Source organism: Pygoscelis adeliae, unplaced genomic scaffold (assembly GCF_000699105.1).
Source record: "Pygoscelis adeliae isolate BGI_AS28 unplaced genomic scaffold, ASM69910v1 Scaffold402, whole genome shotgun sequence".
Lineage (NCBI taxonomy): Eukaryota > Metazoa > Chordata > Aves > Sphenisciformes > Spheniscidae > Pygoscelis > Pygoscelis adeliae.
Genome location: NW_008824411.1, coordinates 1,361,078 through 1,379,946, shown reverse-complemented (window position 1 = coordinate 1,379,946; position 18,869 = coordinate 1,361,078). Strand labels below are relative to the sequence as shown.

The 18,869-nt window shown below is 40.5% G+C and overlaps 1 protein-coding gene across 1 annotated transcript; it reads right to left on the bottom strand.

Moving 5' to 3' along the window:
• Positions 1–1,994: 1,994 nt before the first annotated feature.
• CTH (cystathionine gamma-lyase) lies at positions 1,995–17,780 on the bottom strand. Its single transcript, XM_009320664.1, has 12 exons — positions 17,616–17,780; positions 17,340–17,421; positions 16,692–16,787; positions 13,652–13,761; positions 12,860–12,991; positions 10,797–10,854; positions 9,921–9,998; positions 8,570–8,722; positions 8,239–8,360; positions 6,361–6,413; positions 4,865–5,003; positions 1,995–2,406 (listed from the first exon to the last, which is right to left on the bottom strand). The coding sequence occupies exons 1-12, from the start codon at positions 17,778–17,780 to the stop codon at positions 2,386–2,388; spliced, it is 1,209 nt and encodes a 402-aa protein (XP_009318939.1). The 3' UTR covers positions 1,995–2,385.
• Between the last annotated feature and the right edge of the window lie 1,089 nt (positions 17,781–18,869).

Here is an 18,869-nt window from a genome sequence, read left to right as displayed (position 1 = left end):
CATCCGTGTTACTGAAGACACTACAAAAACTATCCAGACTGGGAACATAGAAATTAAATCAGATATTTAGTCAAAAAATGTTGTAACCACAAACGTGAAAATTTAAGAGAGAGATTAATATGGAAGAGAAGATGGTTTTCACTAAGAGCAGGGAGAGTTACTAGCTCATACAATACAACCACGATGCCTTTGAGACTCTTCAGCACCGGTTGTCGGCTTTTCAAAAAAATAACAAGAGCTCCTCATTTTCATACCACCTACCAGCCTACATCCCCTATAGCATCTTATTCATTTTGCATGTGCTTTTATGGTATACTTGCAATGCAGTTAAGTAAATGAGGCGTTTGTTTGGTATACATACCTTCATCTCAGTTTTCCCAGGATTTAATCATTCTAGATAATCAAGACTACTCTGTTTTTGTGTCAATATACGTAATTGATTGCTGCTCAGAAAGCACAGTGCCTAGACAGGTCGATAATTATCTTTGTACTCCGTACTTCACACTGAAATCCTGTATTGATCTGGTATAGAAAGCACAGTCTTAACTTTAATTACAACAAATAGAAGTCTTTACCTATTTAAAGCACTGCCTGAGCTCAGACGCTGTGCTGGGCCACACAACAACACAGGCAGGGCTCTGCAGTCATCTGTAAGCAGACGCGCACAGGCACCCTCCATGCTGGTTGCCCCCTCAGGGAGAGCAGACCGATGCACCACAACACAGGTTCAATGTGCCCGCACCACTACCACTGCTGTGCAAAGCACAGCCCCACCACTTCTGACCCGCTTATTTGCTGAAGTCTTTCCACAGAAATTAACACTGATGTGCTGCTTATGCTTAGAGTCAAAAACAGATGCGGACAGTAGAACAACAATATTTATCCTGTGGAAGTTAATAAAAAGCTATCTGCAATGTTTCACTGATCTTACAGACAGGCTAACCAAGAATGACTCAGAATAACCACTCTGAGGGCTAGATGAAATACATTCATTTCCATCTCATGCTCAGCCTCTGCCCCAGCTGTGCAAAACCCCAAGAGCTTGATTCTCCTACAGCAACAGCAGACAACAGTCATCCCTGCTTGGGGTACCACCGGGGCTCACAGCAACTGGCAGCCAGCTACAGCCCTATTGTCTCAGCTACAGCACTCTCATCTCACTTGCACATGTGTTAGGGTGTTCCATACCATAATCTAAGGCAGGTGGCGAGCTCAAATCAGCTGGTGAGTGAAGTCACCGAATTCGCATTTCATGTCAGCTCTCAATCTGAGAAAGAAACAAAACAAAAAGACACCCCCAGAACATCTAATTTTCATTTAGTTTGGGAACGCTAAATGTTTTTACTGAGAAAGATCTGTGCAGTCAGTCTTGTAACAAATACCTGCAGTACTTGTGCCTCTTCTGTGGTTCTTCAGCACAGATATTTAGATAAGCCACGGGGAAGCGGGCAGGAGGGCTGAGGTCTGCTCAGAGATGACACTTTGCAGGGCGCTTCAGGCAGCCGCCCACCACCTACCACAAGCAAGCAGCGCCTTGAGGCACCTGAATATTCCTTGCCTGAATACTGCATGATAGGTTGCTATACATTAGAATTTAAATCTTTTTTTCTTGACAAAAGTAAAAACATCAATGACAACATTTTTCCACAGGAAAATTTAAACAAATCCAGGGTCATTTTATCACCTGATTTTGAATGCAATTAGTACACACAAATGTCAAAACAAGTAATACATCAGGGAAATTCAAAACATATTTTAATTAAAATTATTCCCATTCCAAATATAAACCAAGTCATTACCACAATTAACATTACATGATTTTTTTTAAAAAAGGAAAGAATCCTCTTTAGAAAGTTACTATTGTTTACCAGATATTGGATTTTGCTTCATTGTCAATACTCCATAAAATATCAAGAGGTGAAAAAGCATTTAACCACATTTCCAACCTAATTTAAAAAAAAATCTAAGTTAAATCAACAGTTTTTATGTTGGACTGCTGGATTAGAAGATATGAGAAAAATTAATTGTGCATCCTGAGGAGCAGTAACAGAAACCAACCCTTTTGACCTAACACCCTTGCAGCACTAGCATGGCAAATGAGAAACACTAATCTCCACTGAGAGAACCGGGATAATATTCCTGAGTGTGCATCATGGCTGTTCTCAAAAACAACTTATTGACTCCATAAATCCAAAGCCAAAGGATTACAATACAACAGAAATGGACCCACAGAGAGCACAGGTTGTGTGCCCCAGGAATCCAGCATTGGATTGAACAGATTTCAATTCTCAAAGGCAAATCAAAGGAAAATCACTAGCAATTTGGCTTTCTGCGTCACCTTCTTTAGCCATTTCAACGTTCAATTTCAGGTTCCGGTTTTAAACGTCAAGCCTTGTGGTCTGCAAACTGCAACGAGAAGGAAAAATGAGAGATAATTATGCTATGCACCTATATCAACCATGCACTTTTTTCTTCTTTTCATAAATAAGATATACTTTAGCATCAGATTATCTTCATGCTCTGTGCTGGCATATAGAAATACATGCAGTTACTGTTGCTAATTTTCCCTATCACCAAACAAAACAAAACACAAAAAAAAAGAGAGAGAGAAAAATAGAGGGACAAAAAATTTCCTGTCTGTACAGTACCTCAAACTACTATACATCTGCTACAATTGCTGCAGGGCTCAAACTTATACTTTACCCACCAATACCACCATGTTCTCTCACACAGACAAAACTCTGTATTTCAAACACCTTTATTTTTTTAATTCTTTTTTGCGATGCAGGTGCCTGCAGGGATGCAGAGGTGGCAGAGGAGAACAAGGTAGTGCTGAACCTAGTTCTGCCTCGGCCATTGACTTGGAGCTGACTCAAGGTCCACCAAAGACTGTGAACTCTGCCCTCAGCATTGCAAGGACTACTGAGGAGTCACCAAATCTACAGAATTCCCACTCAAAGAAAAAAAACAGACAAACCAATGAGAGTTATGGTGCTCCTACAGTATGAAAGTACAAGTTGGGAGAAGGGAAGAAGGAAAGTCCTGCTTTTTTAGTGTGGTTATTTATTAAACTTTATTCCAAAACTTGATGAAACCCATCTTAAGCATGTGCCTTGCTGCAGTCCTTGGTTTGTCTCCTTCTCTTTGACCCCCTCACCTGCCCCACAGTATGGCAGAGACCATGCTGCCCTGATGAAATGTTTTCACTGCCTGCTAGCAACATGTCTAATACCTACATTTGCCTGTGTAGGAGCAACATGTGATCAAGTGGATACAAACAGGTTGGGAAGTATATTTAGATTTTGTAAATCAAAGTTTTTGACTTTCCAGGAGTGAAGTTCTGTATGAGGCAAACAGGATACCTAAAATTGTAAAGACAGAATAACAAATTTTATGGATGGGATTGTGTTACAGTAGTTGGCAGTTCCTGAGAACAAAAACTATGCTTGCAACAAGATCCAAAGATCTAGTATGCATCCTTGAGCAACAGATATCCCAAGATCTCCAACAGCATTTGAAATGACTGGCTGGCGCTTTGCGTGCAGCCATCCCATACCTCTGGGCGCTGTTTATTGCCCACCAGGATCAAGAGGAAATTCTCCTTCCTCTCTCCAACACATAATTATGCTTATGAAGGTTGGAGGGATTTTAGTCTTCCATTGAAGCTCTGCAGAACAGACAAAATTAGAGGCTGAGGCAGAGTGCCCGGCTAGGCTTTAGGCATCTGGTTTAAATGCCTTGCTCACACATTCAGATCTAAAGCTGCCATGAGATTTCACATCAAGAGGAATTCTCCTGCATACCCAAAGGTCAGTGACGTCCTTCTGGGAAAAAGAAAGGACCTTTCACACGATGTGGTCTGCTTCCTAGGATCATCTGGGAAGCTCACCTAACAAGTTATCTGCAATTGCAGAAACCAAAGACATTGGCAATGCCCTTGATAAGTCACAGCATGATAAATACAAGGTAGAGTACAACACAGCATATTCTGCAATGAAATACTGGTATATCAAACTGCAGTATCTGCAGCTGCCAAAGGGGATCCATCAGACTGATGTACTAGTTCAAAGTCAAGTGCCCATACTTCATACTTTTCAGTTATGACTAATCCTTTCCAGTTTAAAAAAAAAAAAGATTAAAAAAAAAAAGCTTGCAAAACCCCCCATTATTCCTTCAGTCACAGCATTAGCCGTTCCAAAGCATAGCACAAAGGTGTGTAGGACTGAAAGACAATACGCATTTAACAGCCTCTCCCCTGCATATATGCATGTGTGTATACTCGTACACAAACACATACACACCTCATGTATTTTAGGAAACCTGCCTTGAGAAGAAAAGACACAATATGGCATGACATTAATCACCACATATAAAAAACAATTTTAATCTATTGTCTGAAATACAGAACTGTGGGTAGAGGAGTAGAAGTAGTGCTTGTAAAGGAAATAGCGTTACTCAAATATTGGACTTACTGTCTGGTAGAAGCTCTTTTCTTGAAGCTTCTTAATATATTTCAACCCTCTCTAAAACTATGACATGAAAAATCTGAAGCACATACTAAGCACTTTGATGCCTATATGACAGCCTCCCCTCGCTATCCCTGTCATTTGGATGCCAGGGACATCCCGTCCGCTCTAGGAATCTACATGAATTCAAATCATGACTGACAAGGACTGTAAACTTCACTGCAAAGAGAAACCTAACAACAAAAGCTTTAAAACCCTACATCCACTCTGCAAGGTCTGCTTATGAGTAGTTTAAAAATTAAGTGAGGTAAGAATTACCAGCAGTTTAGTGAGAAAGGAAGAGGACTAGAGGGGAAATTATTTTTAGAGTGACAGCACTAAGGTAACAACCCACTTACCGCAGCTTTCAGAGCTTGGTCCAGGTCTTCCAGTAAATCTTCTTCATCTTCCAAACCAACTGACAGGCGAACTAATGTATCACTGATTCCAAGAGCTTCTCTGTCTTCTTTAGGCACTGAAGAGTGAGTCATGATGGCCCTGGAGGAAGAAAAATAGCCTTTTTTCTAAGAAGTGTTTACTTTTTATTGGTAAAGACCAAAGAAATGGGTTTCCTGCCAGCATCCCCTGAAGTTCCATAAAGACTTTACACCTTCTGTGTACCACCTGCTGGTTAACCCACAGATGGAAAGAGATCCTATCATCAGTTACTGTAAATTATGTGAACTGCAGAGAAGTCAGTGACTTGTATCTCCCAGTGTTTCAACGCAGTATTTCCAAGCTACAAATGATTAATAAGAAGTGGATACTTAACAATCTGGAAATGACAAAGGAGGAAAAAAAAATCCTATTCCTCTTCCTTCCAGATTTTTTTTAGTTTTTTTTCTGAAAAATAGTATCTAAAAGCTCTACTTTAAGCATATGGAGAAACAGCTATAGTATATTGTATTGTATATATTATATAATTGTATTGTACAATTGTATATATTACAATGTGTGTATATATAAATGTATATATATACAGTATTGTATATATTATATAATTGTATACAATATATTGTATATATTATACAATATTCAGTATAAAAACTCCAGATTTTTTTTTTTAACTTCTGTTTTCTCAGATCACTTGTCAAACTACCACTTACATTGAAGAGTTTATTATCACCAGCTATGGAGGATATAGGTAAGAAGCTATTTCCCCCATACGCTCAGTCACTGACATCCACCAGTTAGCAATTACCTTTCAACTGCTTGAGTGTTTTCAGATTTGCTGTTATTCTACGATAAGCAACTAAAATGATTTAGCATATAAGTTTAGTCATAACTTTCCATGTATCTTTTTGAAAAGCAAATTGGATTTAAGTGAAATAATCTAATTCCATAAAAATCCTATTTTTAGCCTTTTAACCTAAACAAGAGCAACTAAGTATTACTAAAATTCCCACAAAATTTACTTGACGTGGAGACAGATGCAGTTCAGCGTAGCATACTGAACATGCCCTCTTGTGTAAGCAGGCAGAACGGCAGACCTCCTTCCTCAACAGTTTGACCACATCTGCTCAATACTACTTATTCAAACACACGCTGATTTCTTGGATTTGTTATCATAGCAACAAATTGCAGCTCAGTCTCCCAGTTAAAACAAGGAAGCGTGGAAATTCTTTCATCATTGCATTCTTATATTCACAAAAGTCACACTCATTTCTGGAGTAGCCAGAATGTCATCTGGCTACTGGTTTTTGTGCTGTACAACATACTATCTTTGAATCTCACTTATGTGCAAAATATCTTAGCTTCACGTACTAGAAAATTTTAGAACTCCCATCAAAATACAGCAGAAACTTTTTTGTTACTCTGCAGCTTTTTTAGACTTTTAAGATGAAGAATGACTTACGGATGCTCTGCTAGGCTTTCATATCCTCCCAGACTCTCAGCCAGTGCAAAAACCTATGGGAAAAATTAAACAGCAGTTAACCTAAGAAGTGTAAGTTTATGAATGCTTAGAGACAGTTAATGAAAAAGGAATGTTTAGTGGTTGGGGTTTTTTTTTCCTAAGTTTTTCTATAGTAACTTTTATATTTTGAAAGGTATTAGCTGCAATTAGGGAAAAAAGTATACATTTAGCAGGTAAGAGCTATTAAAATTTAGAATAGATTTGTCCTAAAAAGGTTTTAAGGAGACACTGATGCAAAACTGAAATAACTCAGGAGTAGTTCGTACAATGCAATGCATGGGCAGCTATGGAGGCAAAGCAGAAGGGAAAATGCACAACATGAGGGAGCAGGTTCTGCCTGGGCACCACCAGAGTTTTCATTCTGTTCAGAGGAAGGATAGAGCAGACTGCCTGAACAAAGTAAGAGTCAGATCTCAAAAATTTCAGTTAAGGTTGAAGTGATTATATCCTATCCTTACATACTCTTCTTTCAGCATCACTCAATGTTCACATTTAACACCTATGCTTTTCAGGCTGGCAAATAGCAGACTTGATGGGGAAAAAACCCAAACATTTAAGATTCTCCTCATAAGGTGGAACAGATTTTTTCACTCATTGCTTGGGTCTGATGGTTGGTTTAGTATTTTGAAAACCGGCCTAAATTTCTCAGCGCCTAACAGGACTAGTGTTTGTGAAATGCTTACTGTTAGTTAAGGTTTTTTTAGCACTGCTCTTTGAATTATGGACATATATTGCTGGATGACAAAAAGGCTCTCTAGAGAGCCAACTGCATTCAAACACAGATTCACGATTTGTCTTTTGTGAATGCACTTACTGCCCTCAACATTTCTCTCCAGCCCTGGTTGCTCATATTGACTATTTTTTCCTTTTAAAAAAAAAAAAAACAGACAACTAAACCTATCAACCAAAGAATCCTCTTCTCAGCCTGGTTTAAGGAAATGGCTGTACTTCTGTACCAACCTAGTGACAAACTGATGGTTATCCAAGTTAAAGGGCTGAAGTGAATATACTCATAAGGGACTACTTCTGGAACGTACTCTCTGATGCCTTTTGTCAAAACTGGTAGATCTCCTGTGCCAGGATTAAATGCTCTCTCTCACGTAAAAGGGTATTTTGTGGGAAAATTGTATTTTTAGTAAATTCATTTTCAGTTGATGACATTAGCTTGCAAGTAAGAAAGATAGGGAGGAGAAGGAAGTTCTAATTTACCTTTGTCAATTATTACTGATTTGTTTTTCCAAGAACAAAACAGCAAAAACACAAGAGCAGGATACAAATTAACCAGAGATCAAGACTAGCAAACACTTTAAAGAGTACAGGCAGAATTAATACATTGCAAGACAAAAGCAAAAGCCTATGGTTTAGGTAAAGTACACAAACAACCATCCTCCAAATTGAGGGACTCCCTCTTTGCTTCATGACTCACGTCATATCTCAATAGGTGTTTCTCCTGATGAGTACTTTGAAATATTACAACAGTGTTACACCAGCCACAGCTTCTCTGCTTTCAAATACTACAGGTATTTTTGCAAAAGGTTGGTACACAGGCCCTTTATTAGAAGCAGTGCTTGGCTAACCTGGATATACTACACCCCACTGTGTAAACAAATACTTCAAATGAGCCGAGGCATCCTTTTCTTCCCTCTCATTTACAAAGAATCTATTATTTAGAGATGGTTACACCCAAAAGACTTTAGGAGCTTTGCAAGTACAGAGAAAGACTCTCCCCACCCCAAGAAAAAACACTTCCTTCCATTATCACCCTCAGAAGTACAGGCTCAAGTCCCTCTAAGGTAATGCGTATTTACTGTCATTTACCTTCAAATTCTTGAGAAAGGCAGCAGCATGTTTGAGATTTCCTTTAATGTAAAAGGTTACCATCCCAGGACAGCCCGTACACTGCCGCTTGATCAACTCATGCTGAGGGTGTGAAGGCAAGCCTGAAATTTGTAGAAGTTGCTTTAAGTTAATTACCATCACTTCAAAGGGTAAAGTAGCTCACCCTCAGCTATGTAGAAACAGCCCATTGCCAAGGCGGACACCTAAGCCAGAGTCACCAGATGTGAAGGATGCACAAACGACACGTAGTATTACAGCACCCAAATCCAGCCTCAAAGACGTCACCTGCTCTGAAGTCTTGCCAACCTACCTGGGAAAATGACTTTCTCCACCCGGGAATCTGACTCAAGAAATCGAGCAACAGCTAATGCATTGTGGAAATGTTGTTTCATCCGGATTTGTAGTGTCTTCAAACCACGATTGCACAAGTAACAGTCAAAGGCAGATGGAACAGCTCCAAGAGCTACGGAAATTGAAACAAAATTCCACAGAAAACAAAGGGATTTGTTTTTAGTAAAACTAAATACAGTCCTAATTTTCAAAATTTCTAAAGTTAGAACAAGACAGGTGGAAAGACATCTGATGCAATCTGTCTTCTTCATCTCACACACATGGGAAGCCAATTAATGAGCTGAATTAACAAACTGAAGACTCAAGGATTAAATTTACTAGACATACCATACCTTTACTCCTTCTGTTGTAGACAGGAGGCAGACAGAACACTGTACAGAAATTTATTCATTACAATTAAGAGACAGTAAAATTGTTAAAATCAACTTACATATGAAAGTTCTGCATCAGGCATATCCTCTGATGTATGAATGAGTTTAAAAAACCCCAGATGTACTTGACATGAGTTAGATGAAATTAAATAAAGGAGTAATTTAAAGGTTTGTATCCCTCTTCGTGTATGAAGCCAAGTGAATATAGGAAACGATTATGCTCTTTCTGCCATGGTCTTAACTATAACCTAAAGAGAGACTTTGTAAGCAGTCATGCCCCATGTAACTGCAGGTACTGCACGTGGGAGACAGACCTCAGCCACTCTGCATCTGATGCTTTCAGGACGTGCCACATCTCCTGCCTCTGTGCATGATGCACAGAGCACAGGCAGAGCTCTCCACACCACACCAGCGTGTGGCTCCAGGAAGCACACTCGAGAGACGCTCCGCGGCTCAATCCTCCCTCTAGAGCAGCGGGGCACACACTTCCCAGGGGAAAGCAAGGACAGAGGGGAATTACAGTCCTGCAGTGAAGAGTGCTGCCTGCATTCAAGCACCTGCCACCAGACAATTCATCCCACTCACCAGCCCCTGGTAAACAAATGTTGAACAACCCACACTGCTCTCAGCACTTTTCTGGAAGCAGTTAGGAAGTGGAGACCTGTGTCATTAACTTTATTTGAAAGAGGAGCCACAGAGGCATACTGAAAGCTATCGTATTTGCGTAAGACCACCCTACGTACCAGTGAAAGGCAGGGAAGAGAATTCAGGTTTCCTTCATCTGTGTTATCACTTTCTCTGCAGTCATTTGCATTTCTGCTCATTTAAATGCCTGAGCTACATCTCTAGATAGATTTCATACTTGTGTGCATGCAACATGCTTCCCATTACAAGCTACATATGATTCATTTTAAGGTATTTCCTACATTGACTACTTACAGTTTTGTAAGAATTTCAGCCTTTCGTAGAGATCATCACAGTTTACTGAAACAAGTCCCATTACAACATCACTATGCCCTAAAAATGCAAGGAGAAGACAAGAACAGAATCAGCCACCCCATCTGCTCCAGGGTTCTGCCACAAACCCCCATTTTCTCAGTCTTGGTGCTAATACAGTCCCATTTTTGCAAGACACTGGGTTCCTTCTCATTCCTACTGCTATCCTTCCTGTGCAGCACATGAGCCATAAAGCAGATTTCAGCTTTTTCTAAAGCTCTGGTCAGCAGTGTGCTCTGCCGTGTGCCGCACACATGCCCCAAGACACTTCCCAAGCCCACCACCGCTAACTGCCAAAAAGCAGGACATTGTACAGGAATCAGGTGCGTCCTGCGGAGCAGCACCAGGCTGCTGTCTTAGCAAGAGTGAACACCCGCTAGAAAACTTCCACTTCTATCTGCACCACCAGGGACATATGGTTACAACACAGCTATAGTCACGTTAGCTCCAAGTCTTGGCTGTTTGGGGAACAACACAGTGAATGTGCTTTCGGACAGGCTCCAACACAGCTGTATGAAACCTCCTTTGAACCTTAATATAATTTCTGGCAGCTACCTTCTACTGAAGACACTTGCTTTGTTGTAGTCAACTTAAAGCCAACGTGGCTATAAACACCTCTAGGTCTATTACCTGAAGTCAGGCCAATATTCCTTCTCCCAGGGATAGTTTAGGAGCTACAAAGACTAATGGTCTATTCAATGGTCCACCTCCTCTAATGGTCCATCTAAGAATTACTGGCAGACACGTTGGCTTTTGTGAACTGCCTGCAGCCAGAATGGCTTTTAGCCAGCCTGAGTTGTGTTGAGCTCACATACTTACCATTCATATATTTGGTTGCAGAATACATACAAATATCAGCCCCCAGAGATAAAGGACGCTGAAATGAAATGAAAATAATAGGTCCGATTAAAGCTTCTGTGCACTCTGGTTCATTTCAAGCTATCCAGAAGGGCTGTGATCCGACACAGAAAATAACAATAGGTGGAGAAACTAAAAAAACCACAAAAACTTAACACAAAACTTAACACCTTAAACACAAAAACTTGAGAATGAAGATAGACAGAATATGTGACAAAAACAATAATACAGGAAAGCACTCTGAATTCAAGATAAGTACAATAAAAAGAACCCACAATAAAATGTGATTTAAAAGCACTGGTCTAATTCCCACCGGCTTCAGGGAGAGGAGTGATTGAATACATCTAACATATAGTCTGTTCGTATTTCTGAAAAAATTAGTTATATCGCTTAGCTGAGGCAGGAATAAGTAATGGTATTTGCTCTAAAGTATATTTCCTTAGAAAATGAAGACCTCAACACATTCTGCAAAGCAAAAAAATTGCATTGTTTTCTAGATATCAGTATTGGTGATACTGCACCAAAAGAACTGAAAACCTGAAGAAAGTGCAAAGAGTTTTGTGTGCCAGGTCTCTCTTCCCTTACCTCCCAGCTTTCTTCCCAGAAGCCTTTTTAAGGTGAGGCAAACTGAGATGTTGATGGGCAAGAAGTAAAGAACAACACATTTTTTTTAATCAGTCATTAAGTGAAGGACTCTGCGCGTAACATAAATGTATTATAAAGACTGAAGAGTATCAATATGTTAAAAGGTAACGAAGCAAGCAGATTTAGAATAAAAGACTGCTGCTGTCAGATTAAACACAGACGTCTATTCAAGGAACGTGCATAATGTGCATTCCCAATGCGCAGCCAGGAGAACGTTAGCATAAACACCAGTGCCTTTTACATTCAATATTGCTACGTAAATCACTCTGAAATTATGATCTTCTTAGTACAGTGTATCAGCAGCAGTCTGGAGGGGTTTAAAGACATTACCTACTATGCTTACTAGAATTAATCGTTACAACTGACTTTCTCTTAGCACCAGGCCAATAAGATACATTAACTAGCTCATATATCCAGATGCTCGCTTTTCTTTCCACACATGTCTTTCCGAAGTAATATACATTGCGGGGGGGGAAATCACCAAGCTTTTGGTATGTACAAGACAAACTCAAGTGCTGCTTTAGCTAAGCATTAACACTTTCTGTAAACTCTCTTAATTTATAAAGATCTCAGTACTCTTAACAAAAACAAAGACACCTTGCCTTTTGCACTCATAAAAAAGTTTTACTTTAGACCTAAAATACAAGGGATTAGTTTGATCTCCTGGGAAATATACATGAATATTTCTAGCCCGTGTTAAGATGAACAAGACTTTGAAGTTTATTATTCCAAAGCATTTTTAGCACTTAAGAAATTGTCTTCATTTCATGTATTCTAGTTACAAAAGCAGAAAAGTTATGCCAGTTGTTCAAGATCAAAATTACAAACTTCTAAGCCACACATTCACCAAAATATTGAAGAAAAAGGTAACTTGAATGTCTCAAAGAAAGATTTAACAAAGTTTGCCTGTTTTAACTTTTTCTTACCACTACCTTTTTTAGAATATCAAGTGGTTCAGAACAGATCATAAACAGCATATACAAAAGAATTGGTATAAAAAGGCCAAAGTTAAAAAGTGTCCTGTTTTCTAATAGGCCTGATTTCCATCAGTGAGAACTAAAAAACATGATTTTTGAATGACAGAGAAGCCATTCTCCCAATGGCTTACCTGACTGTCTTGATTCAGTGTGTTCACTTGACTGCTGAGCTATATTGGTTTTGCTGGTATCATACTGGTATATGGCTAGTGATAAAATACTTTGCATACCATCTTTACTAATGTAAACAGCAGCAGTACATGGGTTGTATTTAGAAACAGAACAGGTAATTTTACAATGCACAGATCAAAACTACAGTTCCTTGGTGGTGCTTCCATTTTAAAAATGTATCTTCGAATACACTGAAATAATGGGGTAATTGTAAACAAACAAAGTGCTTACCTGGAAATATGCAGACATAAAAGTGTTGTCTACCACTAGAAGAACATCTTTATGCTTATGTACTACATCTGCACAGGCCTGAATGTCAATGACCTTCAGTGTGGGGTTTGTGGGCGTTTCAATCCAAACAAGCTGCAGTAATTCAACAACACAAAACATCAGTTTAGAGATTTTACAATGCTGGTGATGATACCTGTGTAAGTCATAAGTGCTTTTAACCATTAACTCGTTGAGTGTCAGCTTCCCATGCAGGTTTGCAGAGTGGAAATAAGAAAGTGTCCCTACTGAAGAAAGGCAAGGTTTCTTGGGAGAGGTAATATTCTCCACAAAAACAACTGATGCATGGGAAGAACATCAAAGCTTTTGAAAACCGAAGTGTATCCCATCTGAAGAAGACTTGACATAGCCAGAAGAAAGTCTTTACGCCCAAAAGTTTGTAAGCCTTTTCCAGCTAAATTATTTTCCACTAGAGCAGGGGATTATCTGCTCCAGTGCCATGGAGCACCTCCTCCTCCGAACCTTGGTGTTCCCTCTGTTGTTTGTTACCTTTTCCCTTCTCCTCTCTCTCTGTGGTGTTTTTTTGCCCTTAAAATGTTTCAATGAGGCACCACAAATGTCACTAAGTGGCCTGCAGTGGGGACGTGTTGGAGCCAGCTGTGCCCCAACCTGTCTCCACAGAGGCCACCCCTGCAGCCCCCACTGCTTGACACATACACCCAATACAACAAGAGCAAGAATAAAATTATTTAACGACATTAAGCAAGTAAGTTCAGCAATTTCCCTCTCCCCTACCTTGGTCTCTGGTGTAATTGCAGCTTCCAGGCATTCCATTTTTGCGCAGTCAACAAAAACTACATTCAAACCCATTTTCATGGCTACTTTCCTGAAGTATCTGTTTGTGCCTAAAATAACCCAAACAAAACAAAACAAAAAATCAGAGACACAAAATGAAACAACTTCCTTAACTTTCCTCCACTAATCTCCAGTCTCTTGTACGCATCCATGGAAAGTCAGGAGGGTACAGTTTTATGCTGTACACCATAAATAGCACATTATTATTTTTTTATTTCTAAAAAGTTTAAAGACTGCTGTAGCTTTAAACATCATGGGAAAGTAATAATGGGAATACGGAATCAGAGTGATTTATGAAGTACTTTCAATTAATAACTGTTTGGGTTTTTTTAATCAGAAGACTAAATAGACCCCTTTTAATTTGCCTACTTCTAACTTTTCCTCCAGCCCTTTGCCATGCACAAGCTAGCAGTTCCAGTTTTTATACTCTCTTTCCCCCATCCCACTTTTAATAACTTTTTTCCACGACATATTTTCAAACTCTTTTTTCTATTTAATAAGCTTAATTGAGAATCTGGGAGAGGAAGAATGAAGAGGAAGACTCCAGGTACTGTGTTTCTTATTATTCCATTAAATAAATTTGCAGTAAGGAACATAAAAAAGTGATTATTTCCTTCCTTTCTGTCTTTGAAGTCTTTCACTGGAAAGGTTAAAAGAAGAAACCAGAAGCAACCAGTTGATCACTAGATGTGCAACATACGGACTATCTGGAGACACTGCCTGGATTAAAAATTAATTTATTAGGTCTTTCTGCCAAGGTTATTCAACATTTACTCACTTAGGCAGAACAGCAGTTTGCCATAAAGTCATAGTGCATGCAGGGTATGATTTTGTGTGCTGAACACTATGTCTGAATGATTATTTTTTTTTTTTTTTAGGAAACACATTTCTACAACAAGCTATATTCTCTCTTGCGCTGTAAGAAGTTTATTCAAGCATGGGAAATTTTCACATAGGCTGTCAACTCTACAAATACAAACCACAGAAAAGTTGTTTTAGTCTTACATACTTTCAATAATAGCACACTACAAAAAAAACTTAGATGGAAATGAGAGGTTACACTAAAAGTAGCCCTTTTAAGAAGTTACAGCAATGGCTCAGAATTCAGAGGTATCAACTACCTACAGCTCCTCACACCTCCCAAAACTCAGCATCTCTTAAACACATCCCAGGCAATATGCTTTAGAGCATTGCTCGAGAGCTTTTCCTTTTCTTACTGTTTTACTGACAACCTTGAATACTGTGGACTTATTTGAGTTAGCAAGCACAGTACTGCTTTCCAATCCAACCAGGCTTTTCACAAAAAACGTACTAAAAGCTTACCAAAGGTAGTGTACTCTCAAGGGAGCAGGGACACATGCCAGCACTCAGTACCCAGTGACTCAAAGGTTGCTACTACAGGGCTGAAGTATGAAAGGCTGCACAGGGCAAGCATGGTGGAGGAGTAAAGCCCGCATGGTAAAAAGGAGTCAGCACAGACAATAGCGAGGAAATGGCTGACAAAGGACCAGGCTGCAGTGTGCAAGAACACGAGCCAGAAAGATGACTAGGAACAGCCAGAAGAACACAGCCTAGGAGAAAAACAAGCAGGGATTTAGGGGACAAGGAGCCCCTAATATCCGAGGGAAGAATAAAGGGGCTGAACACATACTGGCCACGGCAGCCAGTGGCATCTGCAGATGTACCATGTCATGGGGTGTGAAGTCTACTGAATAAGGCTGTCTGTGGGGAAGCCAGTCTCTTTACAACAAAAGTATAAAAAAATTCAGGGAAGAAACAACGAAATTAATCTCCTCAGAAACCACCACAGGCCGAGGCTTTAATGAGCAGGCAAACTGGTTTTGCTTGAAAAATACACCTATGAGCCTTTCTGAAGTAAGGAACTGACAGTATGCTTTGGCCAAATGACTTTGATTTACTGAGTTCTGTGGTGGGAGGACCGTGAAATCACGAGACAGATTGTAACAAGGGATCCCTGCTGTCTTCACTCAACTTGGCTCCAGATGTACTTTGGAGAAGAGCTATCTGGCATGACAGAACTAAGACATTAAAAGCAAATGTGTGTATTTATACCTAATACACATAAGCATAGAGAACTGACTGGCAAACAGTCAGTGTGAGTTCCCATCACTCCTAGTGATGGGAAAGGTGATTATTCTTGCTAAAAGGTTTTCCAGCTATTGCTTGGGAAAATGCTACCTGTTGCTGGCCTCTCTAACCTTCCTTTGAAAACAAAGCAGATTTGATCTCTTTGTGCTAGGGCCTTGAAGCAGATGGAGGGAGACAAGCTTCGCTGATCAGTGAAACATGAGTTGGGCACTAAGGACACCGATTATCACAGCTTATCCTGGCAGACTTCCCTACTACAGACTTTTGGGTGGCATCAACCGTTTGAAGGACTTCAGCAGAGGTGGATGAACCCTGTTTGTTCCTAGGGAGTTTCTTGGAAGAATGGATCAAAAAAACTATGCACTATCAAAACCTAATAGGGGGCTGCAGCATCACTGAAGCATTCAGAAGACATGGGCGTAACAGGTGCAAGTTGTGCTTTCAGGGAAGATGGCAGAATAGTTGTCTGAAACAGTCCAGACAAAATGCTGGTTGGTAAAGGGTCAAACCTAGGAAAGGAGTAGTAGCAATACCAGAAGCTGGAAAGCTGTGTTACATTGGACTGCAGGGGGTCCTGCTCTGCAAACAAATTGGTGCAAGGCTAGGATGTTGCTATTTTCCCCTCATTCAAGCATATATTACTAGTTAGCTGTATTTTTTAAACCTCCACGTTGTGCCACAGAATCTTTCAGTGTTTGAATTTCTAACACCAAAATCAGACAGGAGTGTTCTGTGTTCTCATGAAATAAAAAGGCTTTAAAGAAAAAGTACGGTCCTACGTGGGAAATTCAGAAGGTTCATGAGAATCACAAATAGGTACATTTAATCATTTGCACAATGAAGATCAAAAACATAGTTGTGCTTTACATACCTCCATAGACGTCATCCATGCAGATAATCGTGTCCCCTGCCTTTAACAGGTGAGTAATATTCAAAGTAGCAGCTAAGCCAGAAGCATAAGCTAAACCTAAAACAGAAAAGAACAAGTGGCAGACAGAATGTATTTTAATGTGATACAACCTTGTCAAACTCACCTTTGCTTTCCTCACTTTGCTTTTAAAAGGAACCTGTTCTGTCACTCTCACTTATGCTATCTCTCTTGTTAAGTGGATTCAGTAAAAGCAGCAGCCTGATTTTACACAGGGTGGAACCCAGGATGAACACTGGTAACACAGTCTCATAACAGCTGCTGCGGGGCTCCCGCTCCCACTGCATTCAGTGCTGCTGCACAAGGATGGATTCAGTTTAGCGTAGGCATCAAATGCAGCAAGACAAAGCAAAGTCACTACGGAAAGTCCAATAATTGAGCTGGACTTTCCTGAATGATAAGTGTTGGACTCTTTTCACACCACGAAGCAGCTCTTGCCCATAACCAGTAGTCAGTGGCTGTGAAAGCCTTGCTGTGACACAGCTGCTGCTGACAACTCCATGTCCTTGCTCCCCAAGTTATGTCTACTGTAGACACTGTCAGGAGACACACATGCTGACATCTTGCTTGAGGAACCTATTAATTGCTTACAGTATTTAGCTCCATCTAGCGCTGCCACAGCCTTCTCCAGGCAATTCCGGGTAGGGTTCCCACTCCGGCTGTATTCATAACCCTATTGTGAAAGCAAGAAAAAAAATATAACTTGAGAGAGCACTGAGAAAGTTTTGTACAATAATAGTCCTAAGTTCCTTAAAAAGTCCTCACTCTCAACACTGAGTTTATGCATCCACCTCCTCCAAGAACAGCAAGCTGGTTTTCTGGCTACATCAAGCTGCTGTACATAACAGCCGATTGGGCATCCCCAACCTGAAAATGGTTCCTAGGGGTGCACTGGGGGAAGTAGCATACTGCTAGCCACACCCTCCTACTTTTTCCTCGATATCCATCTCTGGTCACTGTTGGAGAAAAGGCCTTGGTCTGACACAGTCCACTCATTTTTATGTTATCAGCAAGAATGCGTCCCATCTCCATGACGCTCTGCTTGAAAGATGCTATAGGGCACTAGCCAGTGCCAACCTGTACCCATCAAAAGTTCTTGAAAGTTCAAACGTGTCCCTGGCATGCAATCAGGTCAAGTTCCACACTTCAGTGCAACAGCTTTTATGTGAATACTGAGAAAATTTAACAAGAAAAAAAATACTCATGTATGCATGGATAGACTTGTTACAGAGACAACCTGGCTAAGCTTCCTGGTATTTGCGTACTTTCAGGATTTCTGTTTAATGACAACTTCATCATATTCAGGAACCTGGCAGACCGCTCTCATGGAGCTTCCGGCAGGAACATGGCCACTCTATCATCAGTACGTGAATACAGTAGCGTGTGACTCCTTCTTCTGTGGTCTTCTTCAACACAGCTACCTACTTACAAGCATTCACAATTTTAGTCTGTGTAAGTGATTTTGTGTGGAATCAAAGATCACAAGGCAAATTCCTATTGCCCAACCAGCACACTGTGATGTTCAGACCTCGGGTTTGGAACAAATACTGATTTATGAGTTGCGAATTTGTGTCATTTCCCTCGTACATGCATGGTAGCGAACAGAAACTTCATGATAGTTCAATGCAAACACTTCCAGCACTTTCCACAATACATCCACAAAATACTTATGAAATATTCATTTGGTCTGGAAGGACAACTGAAGCAGCCTCTTACACAATCTGTGTAAACGAGAAAATGTATTCTGCCTGGGCCCAGCAGCAAAGTAAAGCATTGTTATCACGCAGTCTTCAAGAAAGTCCCCGGCTGCATGCAAACCATCCGACCAAGGCCTGAACCTTCACGCGGTTGTCAGCTTCCTGCACCTAACGCCCATGCACCCAGCAAAGCAGAGGCTGCCGAGTCCGAGGGGCACTGGGTGCTCCCCTTCATGCCGCTTTCACATTGAAAATCACCTTAAATGTGCCTTCCAGCCCACTGCGGGAGAACCCGTCTCTTCCAGTGGGAAAAAGATGCTTGGGTTTTTTTCAGGAGCTAGCAGGAGGGAAAATATTTCCACGCGCTGCAAACCGAGAGCCCCCCTCCCCTTCTCGGAGCCTGCGGCCTCCCCGGACTCCCCCC

What these genes read in the sequence shown, in the direction of transcription:
- CTH (XM_009320664.1), bottom strand. Translation starts at nt 17,780, where the DNA reads ATGGAGATGGGACGCATTCTTGCTGATAACATAAAAATGAGTGGACTG. An exon ending in GCTGAAATTCTTACAAAACT is followed by an intron (nt 8,723 to 9,920) that starts GTAAGTAGTCAA and finishes CAATTTCCGTAG; the next exon opens with CTCTTGGAGCTGTTCCATCT. An exon ending in CCTTTCTCAAGAATTTGAAG is followed by an intron (nt 6,414 to 8,238) that starts GTAAATGACAGT and finishes TTTTTCCCATAG; the next exon opens with GTTTTTGCACTGGCTGAGAG.